This window comes from Mustela nivalis, assembly GCF_964662115.1.
Source record: "Mustela nivalis genome assembly, chromosome: 9".
Taxonomy (NCBI): domain Eukaryota; kingdom Metazoa; phylum Chordata; class Mammalia; order Carnivora; family Mustelidae; genus Mustela; species Mustela nivalis.
This window is the reverse complement of record NC_139028.1, coordinates 65,563,429-65,583,357: the sequence shown is the minus strand read 5'-3', so window position 1 is coordinate 65,583,357 and position 19,929 is coordinate 65,563,429. Positions and strand designations below refer to the sequence as shown.

General features: G+C 43.6%; 1 protein-coding gene and 1 pseudogene across 3 annotated transcripts; one reads left to right on the top strand and one right to left on the bottom strand.

Annotated features, from left to right (window-relative positions):
- Nucleotides 1–581: 581 nt before the first annotated feature.
- Nucleotides 582–7,610, bottom strand: LOC309840285 (annotated as a pseudogene). The gene is made up of 3 exons: nt 7,533–7,610; nt 6,935–7,460; nt 582–1,517 (listed from the first exon to the last, which is right to left on the bottom strand). The product of its transcript is annotated as an uncharacterized misc_RNA (transcript).
- On the top strand, nt 7,288–19,244 carry TRIM68 (tripartite motif containing 68). 2 transcript variants are annotated; one of them, XM_082749898.1, is made up of 7 exons: nt 7,288–7,364; nt 10,166–10,639; nt 12,266–12,361; nt 13,199–13,459; nt 13,848–13,870; nt 14,437–14,537; nt 14,735–19,244. In XM_082749898.1, the coding sequence occupies exons 2-7, from the start codon at nt 10,214–10,216 to the stop codon at nt 15,283–15,285; spliced, it is 1,458 nt and encodes a 485-aa protein (XP_082606024.1). In that variant the 5' UTR covers nt 7,288–7,364; nt 10,166–10,213; the 3' UTR covers nt 15,286–19,244. The 2 variants fall into 2 exon arrangements, with proteins under 2 accessions (XP_082606024.1, XP_082606025.1); XM_082749899.1 differs by having other exon boundaries at nt 7,296–7,364; nt 13,205–13,459.
- The last annotated feature ends 685 nt before the right edge of the window (nt 19,245–19,929 follow it).

The window sequence follows — 19,929 nt, the reverse complement described above, 5'->3', positions numbered from 1 at the left end:
TTCCTTCTCCTAAGGTCCTCCATGTTAGTCTTTATGTTCTGCTAATAAGTGAAACTGTATGATAATTGACTTTCTCAGCTTGACATATTTTGCTTAGCATAATCTCCTCTTGTCCCATCCATGTTAATGCAAAAGTTGGGTATTCATCCTTTCTGATGGCTGACTAATATTACAGATAAAGTACTGATATCCAAGATCTATAAAGAATGTCTCAGACTCAACACCCCCCCCCAAAAAAAAAGTCAAGTCAAAAGATGAGCAGAACACATGAACAGACACATCTCCAAAAAAGACACATGTAACAGATACATGTAGAACCTCTGTTAATGAAAACCCAGAAGCAGCCATAAGGATGAAGATATGTTCAGTGATTCATAACGAGTTGTGCCCTGAAGGGGCACCATCAACAGAGATTGTGTTGTGGAAAAAAATCTATGTACACACACAACCAGAAAATAAACAGCAAGATCAATGCATGCATGTTTAATACTGGAAAAATCATGGCCTTCCAAAATTTCTCCATGTTTCTTTTAAAAGCATTCCACACTCAACTAAAATTAAAATGATCTTTAAAGGATAATACTTGTAAAGTTTACTTAAGTCTTTTTAGCCACAGAAACTGCAATGGAAATAAATGTCAAGAGTCATTTTTAAAACAAAAACAACATCTATTCTTCTGATAACATGCATGATTAAAATGTCTATGTAAGATACACTGCTCTACATTCCTAATGACCAGGGGGAAAAAACCTTAAGTCAATTTTTAGTTTGCAGATGATCAAAGGATTTTGTATTCCAGCAGAAGTTGAAATCCTCTGGATCTTTTCAGCAACAACTACTGGATGTTCTTTTCTGGTTTTCTCCACAGCATCAGCTTTGTAAGAGCAACTGTGTACACTGGAGTCACGGTGTACGCCCCACTGAGCATTTCCACACCAGCATTGAAACCCAGTAAGTTGCACTTTCTTCCTATACATGAAACAGTGATTATATTTTGGTTTTGGTTTTTCAAGAGCCTTACTTTGCTCTTCAGATGGTCGCCTTGCCATATCTGACACTGATGCTTGTAGGTCTTCTGTTTCAGGTACTGCTTTGTCCGCAGATGCACTGTCCACCTGGGAAGATGCTGCAGATTATGATAAAGGTGACTGATTTGGTACAGCACTTGGCTGCACAGATGCAGACGTGGATTCTAGCAGAGACTGAGCATAGGTAACACTGCCATCCGTGCACTGGGATGGGTAAAAATTGAGGCAGACTACTGACAGAAGCTGTGGGTGGGCTTATTCTACCATTAGTGCTATTCCGTCTTTGAGGATGTCCTTTAGAGCACACTGAACACATGCCCTTTGTACAAGGTTTTCCATAAAATCTACAGCCAGCAGAACAAAGCAGAGGCACTTGGTTTTGCTTAGTTTCTTGAGCGATGTTCCTCTGTTGCACACCACCAAAACCTCCAGTTTTCTGTTTGCTTCCCCTCAGATTAACGTCACTTGAAGCTATCACAGTGACAGCTTCTAGTGCCCATGTTTGAGAGTGAGATCCAAGTTAACCACACACCATGGAAGTAGTAGTGACATCTCTACCAGAGTGGACCTACAGAGTAATTTGATGGTGTTCCTGCCTGCATCATCCATGAGCTACCTAATATTCCTTAGTAAGTCCTTTTTCTGATTAAAATACATTCCTGGAACTTTAAACTCTTGTTATTAGTCAGCATTTTGCTGGCTAGCTCCTGACTTAGTCTTCCACTATCCACATCCAAGGCAATGAGTTTGGCCAGATACCTCTAAACGCTACCACACTCTAATAAAGAGACTCTATCAATTTAATCTTTTCTACTGTAGAAATATACTTCCTTTTCCAAAACCTACTGAATAATACTATATGTATATGGTTGGCCATAAAATATTTTCCCAAAGACAGGTTGTAAGGGCATTTTAAAAATAAATTTTTATGCCATGGGGTCATAAAATAAGAGCCAGTCTAAAAAAATTATAGGTGGCCCTTGAATAATATGGAAGTTAAGGGCACTAGCCACCCCACATATACTCTGTAGTCAAAAATTCACATTTAGGGGCGCCTGGGTGGCTTAGTGAGTTAAAGCCTCTGCCTTCGGCTCAAGTCATGATCCCCAAGTCCTGGGATCAAGCCCCACATCGGGCTCTCTGCTCAGCAGGGAGTCTGCTTCCTCCTCTCTCTCTCTCTCTCTGCCTGCCTCTATGCCTACTTGTGATTTCTGTCTGCCAAATAAATAAATAAAATCTTAAAAAAAATCCACATTTAGCTTTTGACTCCCCGCAAATTTAACTACTAATACCCTCCTGTTAATTAGAAGCCTTGCTAATAACATAAACTGTCAATTAACACACATTTTGTATGTTATATGTATTATATACTTCATTCTTACAATTAAGTAAGCTAAAAAAAAGAAATATTATAAGTAAATCATAAGGAAAAGAAAATACATTTACATTACTGTACTTTACAAAATCTGTGTATAAGTAACCCACACAGTTCAAACCTGTGTTGTTCAAGGGTCAGCTTTATTTATATAATTAAAACTTCACTTGTGGGGCACCTGCGTGGCTCAGTCATTAAGCATCTGCCTTCAGCTCAAGTCATGTTCCCAGGGTCCTGGTATCAAGCCCCACATTGGGCTCCCTGCTCAGTAGGAGGTCTGCTTCTCCTTCTCCCACTCCCCCTGCTTGTGCTCCCTCTCTTGCTATGTGTGTCTCTGTCAAATAAATAAATACAACCTTTAAAAAAAACAAAACTTCACTTATGGTGACCATAACATAATATAAAGACCTGTCAAATAACTGTTACACACATGAAATCAATGTAACATTGTATGTCAACTATATTCAGTTTAAAAAAACAATACCTAATTCAACAATTTCTGGAGAAAACTAAATTCAAAATTGTAGTTACAGTTTATTTAATGACAATGAATACATCATTAAATGTATGAAATATAGTCTGACATATTTTAATTTAGAGAAAACTTTACACTCCCCAATAAATAAAAAGTAATGCAAGAAGAAAGGGGGGGAGGAGAATGAGCAAAAGGGAAAAAAAAAAAAGGAAAATACAGTAGGGATGAAATCAGGAAAAAAAGCAAGTTAAAATAGCCATAAATTAACAGGTACCTTGAATGAACATAAATTAAACAGACATTTGGCAATAAACATAAGTCTCTTGGGAGGAAAAAAAAGTAGTGGTAAGCACATACTATTAGAGATCATAATCAAGAAAAAGCCTAGAAATGGAGAAAAATAAAAGTTATTTTAATTTAGATTGCTGGACCCAATCTCAACCTCTGAAGGAGTGGGGGTTGTTTTTCCACAGGAACAATCAATTCCCAGACATGAGCAGGGTGAAAATTCAACTCAATTCTGACACTGTCTACCTGAAAATAGCATCAGATCCACAGGTTAAGGGATCAGTCCTACAAGACTGCCCCCCAACCACCACCTACACACAGATTGTTACCTGTACTTCTACCTACTGGCTATAAACCACAGATTCCTCTTTGGGTTCAATTAATTTGCTAGAGCAGCTCACAAAACTTAGGGAACCATTACTAGATTACTGGTTTATTATTAAAGCATATAACTCAGGAAGAGCCATGTGAAAGAGATGCAGAGGGCAAGGTACAGGAAGGCGTGCAGAGCCCCCACGACCTTTCTAGGCTTGCCACTCTCCCAGGACCTCCACAGTTACCAAACCAGAAGCTCTTCCAACCCTGTCCTCTTGGATTTTTATGGAAGCTTCATTATGTAGGCACAAGTGATCAAATCATTGGCCATTGGTGACTGATTCAACCTCCAACCCGTTTCTCCTCCCCTGGATATCAGAGGTAGTGGGGAGGGTATGACTAAAAGTCACAACCCTCTAATCATAACATGAGTTCTCCTGGCTACAAGCCCCCCTCAATCCTTCAGTGAGGTCCAAAAGTCTTCTCATTAACATAATAAAAGACACCTTTAAGGCTCTCATTACACACAAAACTCCAAGGGTTTCAGGAGCTCTGTGCCAAATGCAGGGAAGAAGACCAAATATGTATTTCTTATTATAAACCATAATATCACAACTTTGTATAATTACACACTCATAAATTATGTTAACACTGACATTTTGAAGATAATAACTTACTAAAACAAATTAAAGTTGAAAGAAATCTAAATAAATACCAATACAATGAATGTAAAGCTATTTCTTCTTTTTTGTAATCCAACACAACACTGATATCAAAACCAAGAACAGTATTTGTCTGGCTCGTTCTTCAGCCAACCATCCAAACACCTTGCCATTTGTATATATTATATTAACAGTTGCCATTGTAATATATAGTTATATTCTCATATATAGACAACAAAGATATAAACATATTTCAGTAACTATAAATAAAAAAATAGAAATACATATTTATTTTTGAGAACATCTCACACACACATCCATACTCCTATATTCCCAGCCGTGGCATCTCACATTGAAGTAGGTCTTCTTCATACTATTGCTCCTTTCCTTTGCCTCTAGAGCTGCTCCCTTCTCTCTACTCCCTGTTCTCAGTATCTTGGGATAACTAATATACACTCTCAATGATTCCTCAGTCAGTTTCAGAGGCCTTCAGTGACTCAGGAACACTTCCAGAAAGGCTCCCCATGTCCTCTAGACAGAACTCTAGGTTTTAGCTTCTAAGCTCTTTCCCTGCCTAAGTGAGAGTATTAACAAAGGTCTGCGGCTTTGCTACTCTGAGCCGGGACTTCTCTCTTAGCTTGGGCTAACACTGAGGGGATGCGGGAAGAGGACCTAACTTCCCCTCCTTGGGACTCTGAAGAAGTATCAGCCTTGCTTTCTGGAAACCAAAGACAATCTAGAATACTGGAAGAACAGGAGGCTTTATTCTATATAAAAGGTCCAGAAAGAGACTTTTGACGTAGAGTGGGGCAACTAACCATTGTCTGGGGTGCACTCCTCTTAGCCTCCACTTAGCCTCCACCCCTCACAGGTTTTCTTCTGACTTCTGTGCCACTATCATGGGCAGCTCTCTTCTGAAGTTCAAGCCTAAGTCTGCATGAAGCTTATTGAGGCCCCAGGGTTTGCACTGGCTTCCTACCCCTTCCTACCCACTTCCTCAATGCCCTCACCTTCCTCCTTGCCCCCCAGTCAGTTCTCAGTCTTTACTTCTTTTATGGTAACATTCCTCACCCACAGCACAGACAACATCTCACAGGTAGCCACTCACCTTGTTGTACTGGTCTGTGCTGGATTCAGGCAGAGGGTTGTGGTCTGCACTTACAGCCATGGAATATCTCTGCAATAGAGACTCGCCTGCAAACACATGTCTGCCTTTCACAGCAAACAAGGCACCCTGAGTGAGGTTGGGAAGGACAGCTTCTCTGGAGGGGTGATGGGCTGATAGGCCTTCAAAAGCTCTCTGTCCAGCCTTCCCTTGGTGAACACAAGCCCTCTCCCCCAGCAACCCTAAGGTGCCGCTTTGCCTGGGCCCTTGAGAGTCAGTCATGGTCATGGACAATTGCAAGTTACAAATGAAAATGATCTCCCCATTAACTATTTTAACTTCACAGAATGTTCAAAATACAACCAACTTGATTCCTAGCTCCTGAAGAACAGAGACTATGTGGCTCTTAGTTATACCAGCACCCAGTACAAAATGTTACAAAAAGCTGGTGCTCAATAAATGTTTAAAGTGGCTTGGTTAACTCAACCCACTGACTCTTCTGTTATGGCAGCAATTTGTCCACATCCTGGTGAATAAGATGATCCAACTGAGACATCAGTTACCTCTTCTTTTTTGTTTTTTTGCTCATGGCCCCATTTGTTTCAGGAGTTTTCTGGTCCTCACTCTTCAGAATTTTAACTATGGTCTGAGTCCGGACATTGGCATGAGGATCCAAGGAGTCCCAACAATGAAATCATCTGGAACTGGGCTTCAGTTGCAGCATTTCCTGGTTCTATTCCATGTCCACACTACATATGCCCTTATTTGCTTATTCCGTAAACACCTAAATATCAGGAGAAGGACAGGTGCTGTAAGTGCCAAGAAAAACCCAAATCACTGCCTTAAGTAGCAGTTTGTGTGTGCACGTGACCAACTCTATGTCTCTGGGTGCGGGGGGGGGGGGGGGGCGGCAGTCATTTAAAATTTACAAAATAGTAATAATAATGACAATTTATAACCAGGGATTCCACTTCGACTCTACCAGATCCCAGAATGTTTCTTTTTTTTTTTTTTATCATTTTTTTTTAGGTTTTCATTTCACTTCCAGTTAGTTAGCATACAATGTTATTGCTTCAGGTATCAGACAGTGATTCAACCGTTCCATACAGCACGGGATGCTCATCAGAAAAGTGCACTCCTGGGGCGCCTGGGTGGCTCAGTGGATTAAGCCGCTGCCTTCCGCTCGGGTCATGATCTCAGGGTCCTGGGATCGAGTCCCGCGTCGGACTCTGCTCGGCAGGGAGCCTGCTTCCCTCTCTCTCTCTCTGGCTGCCTCTCTGTCTACTTGTGATTTCTCTCTGTCAAATAAATAAATCTTTAAAAAAAAAAAAAAAAGAAAGAAAGAAAAGTGCACTCCTTAACCCCCATTTCTGTTTCTAACTTTAAAGTGGATTGTGGCAATAATAAGAAGCTGCCTGCTTAAATATCAAAGGACAAGAGTTTGCCAGGAAAACGGAGGAGGGCTTGGGGGGGGGGGGGCGTGTTTTTTTGTTTTGTTTTTCACTAAGAACCCAGTATCTGCAGTTGGAGCCAGGAGAGGTCGCTCATCTTACAAGAAACTGCACTTGAGCGCTCAGCCCCGCGCTAAATTGGGGTCACAGAACCAGACGCGACTGAGCTCATAGGCTGCTGAGTTTAACACAGAAAACTGGGAAAGGAGTAGCGTTAGGTCTCCGGTGCTATTACCTGGAAGGAACAAGGCTCGCTCTGTCGTCAGAGCAGAAGCGTGAGACTGAGTGTGTTCCGTGGGTCGAGAGTCAGCGGGGCCTCTGCTAAGGCTGGGCTCCAGCGGTCTCGTTCGGGAGCCGACACTCCTCCCACTAACGTGGGAATGACTCCTGACCCCTTCACAGTTTAAATGACTCCGAGTGGAAGGAGCCAGAAAAAACGACGTAGCAGAGAAAAAACACCGGCACGCCGAGACCCTATCTCCGATTGGCCAGAGTTGTCTGGACCCCTGTCTGTGATTGGCTGTTCCCACAAAGACGCCGGCGGCGTGCGCTCCGGCGAACGGGCCCTGCCCGCCGCTCATTGGCTCCGGACCTGTGGGCGGGGCCTGGGAGCCCTGCGGGAGCAGAGGAACCGGGCGTTTTGGGGCCTTCATCTCCCACGGGCGGTAAGTGCTGCGGTGGCTTGACCGGGCGCTTGTGCCGGCGGGAGCGCTCGGCGGTGGCAACCGGGAGTCTCCACGTTCGCTTTCCGCCACGGCGCGCTAGACCCGGCTGAGGAGGGAGGTGGGTGGACAGCTGTGCCTGTTCTAAAGTCGGAAGTCCTGCAGGCTCACTTTCTTCCGTCCGCACCCGTCGGCTGTCCGGCGGTCCGCGGGCCCTGCTCCGCCTTCTGGTGGCCGGGAGGTCACCATCCCCCTCCGCTCCAGAACTCCCCGCGGGTCACGGCCGCCCTCGCCCCTCGCTTCACTCTGGCCTCTCCTCCCCAGGCTTTTCCATGCTCTGGTTCCCGCCCTGAAATGTGTTTCTCATACTGGCTCCCCACCCTGGTAAAGGCAAGGTCGAAGCAATCAAACGTTTAATAATTAAAATTTTGTCAAAGCAATTCATGTGTAATAAAAACTAAATCAATAAAGCCGGTGTTATATGGAAGAGCAAAAGTAGCTACGTGACCCTAAGTCCTTCTTGCGGAGGCCACCACTTTGAACTTCTTCACATTTAAATCTTTATGACTCAGAAATCTAAAATATGCTTTTGCCTCATTTCTTGATGTATCGTTTTGATATTTCTTTACCTCACCTTCCTACTGCCACCATCTCAATTTTCAATTTCTGTTGGTGTTCTCCTGTTGATCTTTGTGGCTTTAAATCATAGATCTCAACTTCTCGTGTCACCCTTAGGTGGCAGCTCTTAGTGCCCCACTGGATGGTGATATTTCCACTCCCAACCTACTATCAGACCTCAACGTTTACACTTAATTCTTTCATATTCAAAAAATGTTTGTATTTGAAGCACTCTCCTTTATGTTGGGGATATAGTGGGGAACAAAGTAAGAGAATATCCCTATCCTTGTCAAGTTTCCGGGGTGGAAAGTAAGATGATAAACGTGGGCGTATCAGATGATGTTAAGAGTAGGATCATGGAGAAGTCATTCCAAGCTGTGAAAACAGCAGGGACCCAAGTGAGGTAGGATAAATGGACATGGGGGTCTGTAAGAAAGTGAAAGTTTCTCTCTTTGCTTAACTGGGCACAATTGCTGTTTCAGGGTTAAAGAGAGAGCTTCCCTATTGGACTGATGGTGGGGAACCAGGAGAGGACCTCCATAGGTTAGGGATTTCACAAAACTAGGTTTGAGGATACTGGGTCCTGCATTTTGGCAGTGATAGTGGGAGGTGGACAGTCAGGAGGCACGGAGTCCAATGAGAAGGTGTGGCCTGCTGCTAGCCTGTTACAGAGAGTCCTGCAAAATCTGCATACTACTCCAGGTTCTTCTACTGGACTACCCTAAATCACAGTGAATTCACTCTCTCTCTTTTTTAAAAAAGATCTTATTAGGAGAGAGAGAGTGCACACAAGCAGGGGGGAGGGGGAGAAGAAGAAGCAGACTTCCTGCTAAACAGGGTGCCTGATGCAGGACTTGATCCCTGAGGACCCTGAGGTGACATGAGCCAAAGGCTTAACCAGTTGAGCCACCCAGGCACCCAGTTTCTCTCTCTTGAATTTTTATTCTACCTCAAAGGTAGAGAGGTTAAGTAATTTGCCCAAGATAGAATGGTGGGCCCCAGGACCAAGCATCTGTAAAATGAAAATAATAGAATAATGGTTTTGATTTAGAGTTGTGAAATAAACTGAGTTAATCTGTGTAAAGGGCTCAGAATATTGCCTGGCACACAGTGTAAGTGCTTGAGGAGTGTTTGCTATTATTTTTACTGTATATGCTGTCAGTTACCTAACAAATTATAAAAAGATTTTAGGTCTAGGAGCTATTTCCTGTCTGGCTAGTTTGTTTATTCAACAGCAGCAGCATGGCAGGTACCGTTTAAGTGTGGAGGATACAGCCATGACTAAGCTACAGGGTTCTTCCCTTTATAGATTCTAGCCAGTAGCACAAACTTGGATAGTAAACAAAGAAATACTGTCTACTGAGCCAAGAGCCTGCCATTGATCATTCAAGTTCCATATCTCATATCTGGTCCAGACAGAAATCTCAGGTTTCTTGCTGAGGTAGTGACTTCCATCAATATGGGTTTGACTATCATCAAATGAGCTGTGTTTTTACCTTCCATTGGGTGTTGTTTCATCTCTGCTTCTAAACATATCACTGAAGGTGAAGGAGAGTGTCTTGGCAACTTAGTGAATGCTAGTGCTAGAGAAATGGGCAGGGGTTTAGAGGCTGTGGAGAAATTTACATATATTTTATATTTATACTCAAGTGTGCAACACAGGAGAACAAACCGCATATAGGCAATGGTCTTCCAGCGTATTACCTCTTCTGCACCTTGAAATATATATACATATAAACATACTAGAGAATAAGGCTAGGGGTATTTCTGGCCTTATTTTGAATACTAAAACACCACATTTTGTGGGACCTTTCCCAAGCTCAAGAGAAACAATACTGATTTGGAGAGTGTGATTGAAGTAGGGTGGAAATGGTCTGTTGAGTAAACTCAGAGGAGATTCAGAGATGTCCAAATGAATGAAAATGGAAAACTCCCAATATCCACTCACTTAGGCATCCCCAGATGTCTCTACAGTGGTATGGGTAATGTGACCCAGTCGGAACTTCAGTTGGGAAGGCCACCACTTACGTTAACCAAGGTCAATAAAGGACCCAAAGGAGGAAGTTGTTGGGTTGTTGGGTTTTGTTTTTTTTCCTCAGTCACTAATTCTCCCTTTTGCTGATCTCTGTGCTCTTTAACATAAGAACATTTTTATCTTCTTTCTTTCTTCTTTTTCTTCTTCTCAGCCTTGACTACTTCTACCTGGCTGTCTGAGGACAGAGTGAGAAGGAGCCATGGATCCTGCAGCATTGGTGGAAGCCATGGTGGAAGAAGTGGCCTGTCCTATCTGCATGACCTTCCTGAGGGAGCCTGTGAGCATCGACTGTGGCCACAGCTTCTGCCATGGCTGTCTCTCTGGACTGTGGGAGGTCCCAGGAGAATCCCAGAACTGGGGTTACACCTGTCCCCTCTGCCGGGCTCCGGTCCAGCCAAGGAACCTGCGACCCAATTGGCAGCTGGCCAATGTTGTAGAAAAAGTTCGTCTGCTGGGGCTGCATCCAGGAATGGGACTGAAGGGTGATGTGTGTGAGCTCCATAAGGAACAGCTAAAGATGTTCTGCAAAGAGGATGGACTGATCGTTTGTGAGGCCTGCAGCCAGTCTCCTGAGCATGAGGCCCACAGTGTCGTACCCATGGAGGATGTCACCTGGGAATATAAGGTGGGAGATGGGAGGCCAGGCATCCCAGTCTCTCCCTTCCCCATTCTTGGCTATCTCCAGATCTAGAACTTGACCCCAGAGACTAAATGAAAGCTGATTCCTTTGGCTCCTCCCACCAGCAGATCCTGGGGCCCTGATGCAATTTAGCCACACCTCTCCTTGCATGGGAATCTCCCATGTCCACACCCCTTCCCTGATCCTAGCATGGCTAATGCCTAATTCAAGCATGCTTTCAATGCCAAGAATTTGAAGGAGGCCAATTTGAGTTAGCTCCCCCAAATGCCTTGGAGGAATTTGGGCATGAGATAGTCAAGGCTGCAACCTGCAGAACCCACAGACTCCTCACTCTACCACCAATAGTCATTTGGCAGTCACTTCAATTCCCTCTTTTATCAACAAAACTGAAGCTTAGAAATTTGAGGGCATGATAATTGATTTTAGAGCTGGAAGGGACTGTGGCTGAATTATTTAGGATTAAATGGGAATAATCTAACTTCGTAAGATGCCTCTGACTTTAAGTTAAATTAAGTAAAGGAAGATCAAGGGCCAGGACTCAGGTCTTTCTCTTCAGCCAGTGTTCTTTCTCCTCTCCCTACCCTTTCTTTTTTTGGGGGCAGGGGCCATTTCTGTCACACCTGCTACTCTGTTTCTGTTGTTACCTTCATCCACTTCCAGATGTCCACGCTGACATGTCTTTATCAGATTCATTATTCCAGTGACTGTGATCTATTGATCTAGTACTGGTCTTAATTTTCTTTCCTGAAGTTAAGGTTAGAAGCTAAGAGTGCATGACAAATCCCCTGAATCAGGTGTTTTTCTATGCATGAATAATTTCTAAAAAATTACAAGTATTTACTCACTCATTTTACTTTGAGTTTTAAAACAGGGAGGCAATGAAATATAGGCGTAGCAGTTAGAGAACTAGGTTAAATCCCAGCCCGACCATTTATTAGCTGAATGACTGGGTAGTTCACTCACTAAGCCTGAGTTTTCTTATCTATAAAATAGGGATAATACTTAAAGGGTCATGAGTACTAAATGTAAGTTTAGTGCTGAAGCCACATATGGCACCTGGTAAATCTTTAATAAAATGGTTAATATTTTTATCAGAACACTTTATGATTTCCAACAATATACTACTGTTGCAGTATTTTAGGATAGTGCTTCTTTCCTATAATTTGCATGCAATCCACCTGAAAATATTGCTAGAATTCAGGTTCTAATTCAGTAGTCCTGGGGTGAGGCTGGGGTTCTGCATTTCTGGCAAGCTCTGTGGTAATGTGGTTACTGCTAACCCTCTTGGACCACACTTTGAATAATAAGGTTTTAAGATGCTTTGAGATAACAAAGGAGATACGGATAAAAATAAGCATGGATAGGAATGTCTAAGGTTGGAGATGGACCTTTTCTTATACTTCACAGAAACTTAGAAACTGTAGGAGTTGACAGGATTGTGGGTTGGAAAACTGCCCTGGACGTCAGGGGCAGGAATCACTCCCCCTGTAACATTCATTCTGGCCCATTGCCCAAAGGATGCTTATTTTCCGATCACCTGCCAACACTAGGAAGCCTCATCATCAACCTGGGCTGCCTGATGTGTCCTCACAAGGTTTTTACTTCTTTCAGTGGAAACTCCACGAGGCTCTGGAGCATCTGAGGAAAGAGCAAGATGAGGCCTGGAAGCTGGAAGTTGGTGAGAGGAAACGAACTGCCACCTGGAAGGCAGGTTGCCACCTGGGGAAGGAAGGCTGGATGGTCACTGTGTTGTCCGGGAGCTGGCCTGTGGTCGCTTCTTCCTTGTCTCTGTGAGGCAGAATGTGGCGTTGAAGTCAGAGAGCCTGGGGTCTCCAACCAGCATGCTCTACCGTAGGCAGGCTATGTACCCTCCCAATTCCAGTTTCTTGGGAGTGATAAAGGGATAATCTCTGGGTTTATGTCTGCGTATGTGAGAAAGGAAAACCATGTGACTCAGGTATGTGTTGTTAGTTCACAGTGGTAAGAATTATATAATGCTTAGTAAAGCCTGGTTTCTGTTTCACTTTCCCCAGGTAGAGCATTTTTACTAAAAGTTATTAAAATATTAGAAAATCATCCCTGTAATAAATTTGAGGACAAGAATGTTTGATCCACAGAGGGTAACACTCTGCCTGCCTAAGAAAGCATAGTGAACTGATAGGGTATCAGTAAGGAGTGAAGCTCACATTGTAGTTAAGTTACACTGTCTTAGAGGCTTAAGCACAATCCCTCTGGTCATTATTCTGAAAATGGAATATATTATTTTGAGACTAGAAAATAGTCTAGAGCACATAGTACCAAAATAATATTCTAGGCCCAACTAGGCCCAGTAAGAGTAGTGATAGGGACCCAGAAGCATGTGCTGGAGCTCTGGGAACAGAGAGGTAGGTAAAACAGTCTCCTTTCTTGTGGCTTCTGCAGTGCCTGATACATGGCACCCACACATTCCAGAGTGTGTGTGTGTATATGCATGTGCCAGTACCCTCAGTCCTGAGGCGTTCTACCAGAATCAGTGCTGATTTCTGGTCCTGCCTGGCCCTCCAGATACAGGTGGAAACCCGAAAGCAGAGTATCATGTGGGAGTTTGAGAAATACCGGCGATTACTAAAAAAAACACAGCCTCCAGGTCGGCGGCTGGAGGTGGAAGCAGCCGCAGCTCTGGCCAGCCTAGAGCAGGAAGAGGCAGAGACTGTGCAAAAACTGGAGCAGAATCATAATGAGCTCGTCCAGCAGAGCCAGGTGCTTTGGAGGATGATTGCAGAACTGGAAGAGAGGTCTCAGAGGCCTGTCCGCTGGATGCTGCAGGTGAGTGGCGGATTTTTCTGGGCACTCTAAAAGAGAACTGAAGATGGTGTGGGGCTCTAGGAGAGGATTAGCTAGTCTTCCGTGGGACCTGTCAGCACTGTGCCCAGCAGACGTGGATCCCATATACTGCCCCCTCCACTATGCTGCTGCTCTACCCCTGGCATGGCCTCTTGTCGCCTGGTAGGTGGGACAGCACTTGGGCAGCTCTGGCATAATACCCACCCCTACCCTCTGGCCTGGGAACCAAGGTGGAGCCTGAAGTTAAGAAGTCCAGCCTTGCTCTCTACCTCCCTTTCCCTCAGAGAAACCCCCTCCCAGAGCTCATTGCTGTCTGGTCCATCTGAGGAATAACATACTCATATGCTGCTTTTTTTGTCCTTCCTTCTAGGGTATTCAGGAAGTCTTAAACAGGTATGTTCCATCCTTGGAGCCCCTAAGCAGCCCTATTAGGGGATAATGGGCCCAGGCCAGAGGCAGAAGTGGGAAAGGAACATAGACCCAGTACCCACAGAAGAGTGGTTCATAAGCATCATCTTTCATTATATTTGCTAAAGAAGCTTTGTTCCTCATTCTTTTTCCTTCGTACTCAGTCAAGTTCATTTCAAGTGTTAAGAATTTCAGACAAAGTTATAAATTACGCAGTCTCAGGTGGATTGCCCAAAAAAGGAACTAAGACCACAGATGTCTCCAGTTGTGCTCCAGCCTGAGTATCCGCCTTCCTCCTTTGTGGCACACTGCTTCCTTTCCCAGTGCCAAATGCACATCTGCCTCTCCCCCCAGCACGGGGATGCCAGGGTTCTCTCTGTGCCACAAACCGTTCAGGCTCAGTCAAATAATCACATCTCTGCTTTGCCTGGTGTTGCTGGGGAGGGGCACCCCACTGACTATCTCTGGCCAAGCCTGTCTTTCCTATAGTAAGGAAGGCCCATATAGCAAAGCAGGACTTCTGGCCCCAAAGTTTACCTTTTCTCTGCCAGGAGCAAGTCTTGGAGTCTGCGGAGGCCAGAACCAGTCTCCCTGGAGCTAAAGACAGACTGTCGTGTGCTGGGGCTAAGAGAGATTTTGAAGACCTATGCAGGTAACGAATGCTAGGAGAGGTTATGGTGGGCAGTGGGAGGGACCCCTCCTAGAGAATGAAAATGGTTGAGTGCCTTCTGGATGCCCCCGCTCTCCCCCGTCCTGCTCGTCTCTGAGAAACCTGTGGCTGTGTTTATCAGACCATGCCCACACCCTCTGCTGCATGTCAGTGTCTCCAACCAGGATCTTTATTCCCAGCTGACGTGCGCCTGGATCCAGACACCGCCTATTCTCGTCTCATTGTGTCTGAGGACAGAAAATGCGTGCGCTATGGAGACACAAAGCAGAAACTGCCTGACAATCCTGAGAGATTTTACCGCTACAATATCGTCCTGGGAAGCCAATGCATCTCCTCAGGCCGGCACTACTGGGAGGTGGAAGTGGGAGACAGGTCGGAATGGGGCTTGGGAGTGTGTAAGGAAAATGTAGACCGGAAGGAGGTGGTCTATTTATCCCCCCACTATGGATTCTGGGTGATCAGGCTGCGGAAGGGAAATGAGTACCGAGCAGGCACCGATGAATACCCACTCCTGTCCTTGCCTGTCCCTCCCCGCCGGGTGGGGGTCTTCCTGGATTATGAGGCCCATGATATCTCTTTCTACAATGTGACTGACAATGGCTCCCATATTTTCACTTTCCCCCACTATCCCTTCCCCGGGCGCCTCCTGCCCTACTTTAGTCCTTGCTACAGCATTGGAGCGAACAACACGGCTCCTCTGGCCATCTGCTCCCTAGACGGGGAGGACTAAGAGGGCCACCATCTTAGCCAGAGGCCTTGGAGTGTCACCTGCTTTTGGAGGGTCCACCACCACCAAGGATCCCCTTGAACTATGCTGAGTCTAAGATCCAGGGAGCCCTCTGCCTGACCCAGTAGTCTGTTGCTACTGGGCCAAGGTCTCTCACTAACCTACTCATATAAAAAAGCTGAGGTGCAGTCAAATGAGGATGGCACCCCAGTGAGGGAAGCATGACAGGGCTAAGAGCAAGGATCTGAGCAGTTGTAAGGTAACGTGTTGCTGTGAGAGTCAGGACTCTGTTCTTTCTGTAGCTCATGTTCCTCTTCCCCAGTCCCTGTAGGTGCCATAATTAAGTCAGCAAGGATGATGAAGTTGATCCAACCTACAGGAAACCCTTTGCATAGGGTTTGCCAAAAAGCCAAAAGATACTTGTTCATGTCCAGAGCTGGTTGCTGTGCTGATACTAGTAGAGGATGCTTTGCCTGAGGTTTCCTGCTACTGAGTAACCCATATTTGACCCCAACTCTCTGACCCCCTAACTAGAGAAGTGCCTAGCAGCATTGCACAGGCCACCCCTATATGCATAACCCCTCTCTGAGCATAAGCCGGGAAAGTCACTCTGTCTCAGACCTAAGGAGATCTGTGTCCTGGTCCTGCCTTTCCTCCAAGCGTCAGGATCAGAAAACCTGTGAGCTTTGTTCTTGTGTTCATTTTAAGGATGAAAAAACTGAAGTGGCCTTAAATGCAGTAAATTACTTCTCACGAAACGGTTGAAAAAAGATTGTAAAGCTTATAAAGTATTTCCCAAATTCAAATGAAACAAGATGGACAGACTTGCTTCTCAGGTCACCTGTCTGCATATCATTCATTACAGTTGGGTCTGAAACATCCCAGTGTTGGAAGGGTTTTAGGCGTCCTCAATGGAAAAGTGGGTATAGAAATTGCAGACTCTCCTACCTCACAGGGTTGTTTTGAAGATCTCAGATCCATCCTGTATTTTTCCTTTCTCAGGCATGGAGAAAGGCAGGCCATGGATTTTGCCTGCAGTAGCCTTCCTGCCTTGCCTGCTTAGAGCCAGCATCCGTACAGCAGTGCCTTTGTTTCATAGAGCCTCTCCTGATAATCTCAGCCAGTTAGACAGAAAGGTCTCTTGCCAATGGCAGATTCTGGGCCACCGTGATATGTTGTGCATCTATTGTATGTGTTATTGTTTGGATTAGAATGGGGACTGTGACATCAGGGTAGAGAATGGAAATAATAAGAAAAATTTAAAACAGATGCACTGGAAAGAAGGCTCACGCACAAGCTAGTTGGGCTAAAGTTTGGATCTTTTTGTCACCAAGGGACTCTTCATGGATCTGGTAACTACATAATAGTCTGCCTTTCTCTTCTCTAAATCTATGACAGAAGAAGGAAAGGGCATGAAAAGCCAACTTAGGAGCCATACGTTATAATGAAAGGGAAGTAAAACTATGTATCTGGGCTGTTGACCTTAGAGTGATGGTTATATGTGCCAAAAATAATACATTACAGGGATTAAGAGTATGATGTGGGAATGCTTGTGCCTGGAGATAAATTGCAAGGCAAGCATGTGGAAACCATTGGCCTTGCCTGTTGCAAGGGGCTCTGATGTGTACATCAACACTGTCTCCATGGTGCTGTGGAAAACAACTTCTGAGGTAGTGGAAGCTTGAAAGTAGTGACTGTTGAGTCAGGATTGGGCCGCAAAATAATTACCAGGTCAGGTATAGGCAGAAGCAAAGTAATTCCTGTAATAAAGAAGAGTAAATATTGTCTTTCTACTTTAATTGTGTTGGTTGTTCACATATGGAAGAAGTAAAATAGGCTAAAATGGAGAAATAAACTCATTCTGCCCACTATGCTTCTAAGTCACTCCTCAAGCATTAGCAGAAGGGGAGAAGTTTCCATTCCCTGCTTGGTTCCCTGCTTGGAGAGGAATGAACTGGTAAGTCACAGACCTGGTCTTGGCAAAGGATAGAGCTGACCTACATTAAAGGGACCATATGTCTTTGTATAGGGAGACTCCCTGGGGAATTGTTTATAAACTTGAGAAATCAATTTTTAGGAAGTTCTTCCAGTTATGTCCATGGATGCTTAGCAGAAGAAGCTAGGAAACAAACCAGTATTGTTCTTTTACAATGGTTTTATTAGGACTAATCCTGAAAGTCTCTTAGAAAAAGGATTTTTAGCTGATAAAATCATTTAAAAGTAGAGTAAATTGAGTAGTGGAATGACTTCATTGTTAACATGCTGTTTTGGGAAGAGTTTTTTTGTTGTTGTTTTTTTTACTTTTATAAGCTGATTTGGGGGCTATGATTACCTGTGAGAAGTACAAGGTTAAACACATTGTTTATTTCAAATTGTCTGATTTTAAGACCAGGCAAGAATCTTGACTCTTAAGTATTTGAAAACCCTTTTCTCTAGGATAACTGCTTATACTTCCTTTCTAAGAACGCCATGAAGACAAGAACCTTATTTGTCTGGTTCACAATTTTAGCCCAGCCTAGCACTGTGTGTGTGTGTGTGTGTGTGTGTGTGTGTAAATATTTAAATGAGGGAACTTTAATTCATATGCCTAGAATCAAAACAAAAGTAAGCTTTTGTGTCCTAGGGGTGTGAACAACTATATGGTATTTAATTATAATTCTGTTGAAAAAAAAAAAAAACATGATTCAATAGATAATCACAAAAGTGGCCCAGAAAAGGAGGAAGCAGGGGGTCATGCAGAGAAGAGTGTCTGTGCCACTCCCTTGAATGTCTAGGATATCTCCTCCATCTAGGTAAGATCATTTACTGCAAGGCAGGTATAAGCTTTGCCCATCCTTATTCTACTAGCAGAGAAACAAGGGGTGCAATGAGCCTTGAGGCAAAAGACTGAAAGGGGGAAATAGTCCTGCAGAGAGACAGGGAGAATTCTTGGACTCCCTACAGGAAGTCCAGTCTCCCATTTTTCAAGCAGGATGTATTTTAATCTCTCAAGATCTCAACACTGAGACTCTTTGTGGGTCCTAGGCACTAGTTAAATGGTATATATTGATTAGTGTGAGAGGACATGGGTCATAGCTGATCTATTAGGAGAAGCACGGGATTTCCTGTTTGGGGGTAGCCATGGCAGGAAACTAGTCCACTTTGGAAATATGTAATTCAATATCTGAGCACCAACAGTGGGTCCCAGTTAGTTTCAGGGAATACCAGTGTGAATGAAACACAAAGCAGGGCAGACTTCTGAGGGAAATGCTGGGGAGAAATTACTGTTTTGAGTGCAGGTTGAACTATGCCTTTGTTGCTCTACATCACATTCTAATATTCCTGTATTTGATGAACGTAGTTGTTTGGGTTGCTTATAGGAAAACAACAGTTCTTTGGGTTGCTTATAGGGAAACAAAAGTGTGACTTTTCAAAATAGAAATCTTATCAAATGCATTTAACCACCTCATGATATTGATTTGTTTTTACGTTGAGGAGGAGTTTCATTTTCATACTCTTTGGGAATTCAGTGCATCACTACCAGGTTTTTAGAAGCTGATTCCTACTTCACTGGTATTCAGAAATAGAACACATTCTAGGTAGGCAAATAAGTTTAGTACTGGCAAAAGGTATGGATGCCAAGTTGTTAAGCAGATTGTTTGGAACAGCTATCACATGAGTGTTAACCTACAAAGGAATACACTTTCAATAGTGCCTTGAACTACTCCTTAAAAGTATGGAATTAGAAATTTATTTGGTGTATTTTTAAGTACAGACAATATGTCAGATGTTGTGTATGTGGTTTCTATCAATCATTTCTTTAATCTTTACTATCTTTGAGTTAACATTGTATCCTCCATCAATAGCAAGGAAATAGTAAGACTCAGATATAACAACTTGTTATCAACAGTACTAGGAAATTATGTTTTATTAAGATTTTCAAATGTACCAGAGTCAAATATATGTATCTTTTACATTTGAAATCTTTTTCTTTCAATATACACTGGTTATTCACTTTAAGACTTTCTGAAAGGGAAGATCATGACATGACCTATATTCTATTAACCATCTCATCCCAGAGCACACTTCCATAGTGGTGTCCAGTTGAAAAAAGACGTATATTATATCTGATCCCTTTCTTTTATGCCTTGCAGTTAAGTTATACAGAACCAGACTGGGAAGCAAAGAGAAAGATGTCCACAATCAAACTCACATTGCCTTAGCTTCTGTTACTTCGAAGCAAAAAGCTGGTGATTAGTATCCTGACTCCAATTAGATTAACAATAGGGATCAATTGAAAGAATATAGAAGTATCTTACAGAATTTAATAGCAGGGATGCACCTAGGTGCCCAAAATGAATTGGAATCAGAGAACCAGAGACTCCCATTTCTTCATCTCATCTTGCTAATCTGTTTATCTTGCTGTGGAACATATTTCTCTTCCCAAGTTCACAGGTTAGAAAATGACCATAGTCAGTGATCCCAAGTTTATATCTCCTCAGATAAACTGGGACTCAGTTTGACTAGAGGACTCTGGTCCATGTATAAGCACATGACCCAAGTAGACCCAGATTGAGTGGATTCATCACTGGGCCAGAAGGCAGGGTTACATATTAATAGTTGCTTTCATAATAATCACATGAGTAAATTAATAATCCTGATAAAAAT

Excerpts from the sequence above, each read along its gene's own strand:
- TRIM68 (XM_082749898.1), top strand. The coding sequence starts at position 10,214 with ATGGATCCTGCAGCATTGGTGGAAGCCATGGTGGAAGAAGTGGCCTGT. Across the intron at positions 10,640-12,265 it reads ATGTCACCTGGGAATATAAG|TGGAAACTCCACGAGGCTCT; the intron begins GTGGGAGATGGG and ends TACTTCTTTCAG. Across the intron at positions 14,538-14,734 it reads GATTTTGAAGACCTATGCAG|CTGACGTGCGCCTGGATCCA; the intron begins GTAACGAATGCT and ends CTTTATTCCCAG.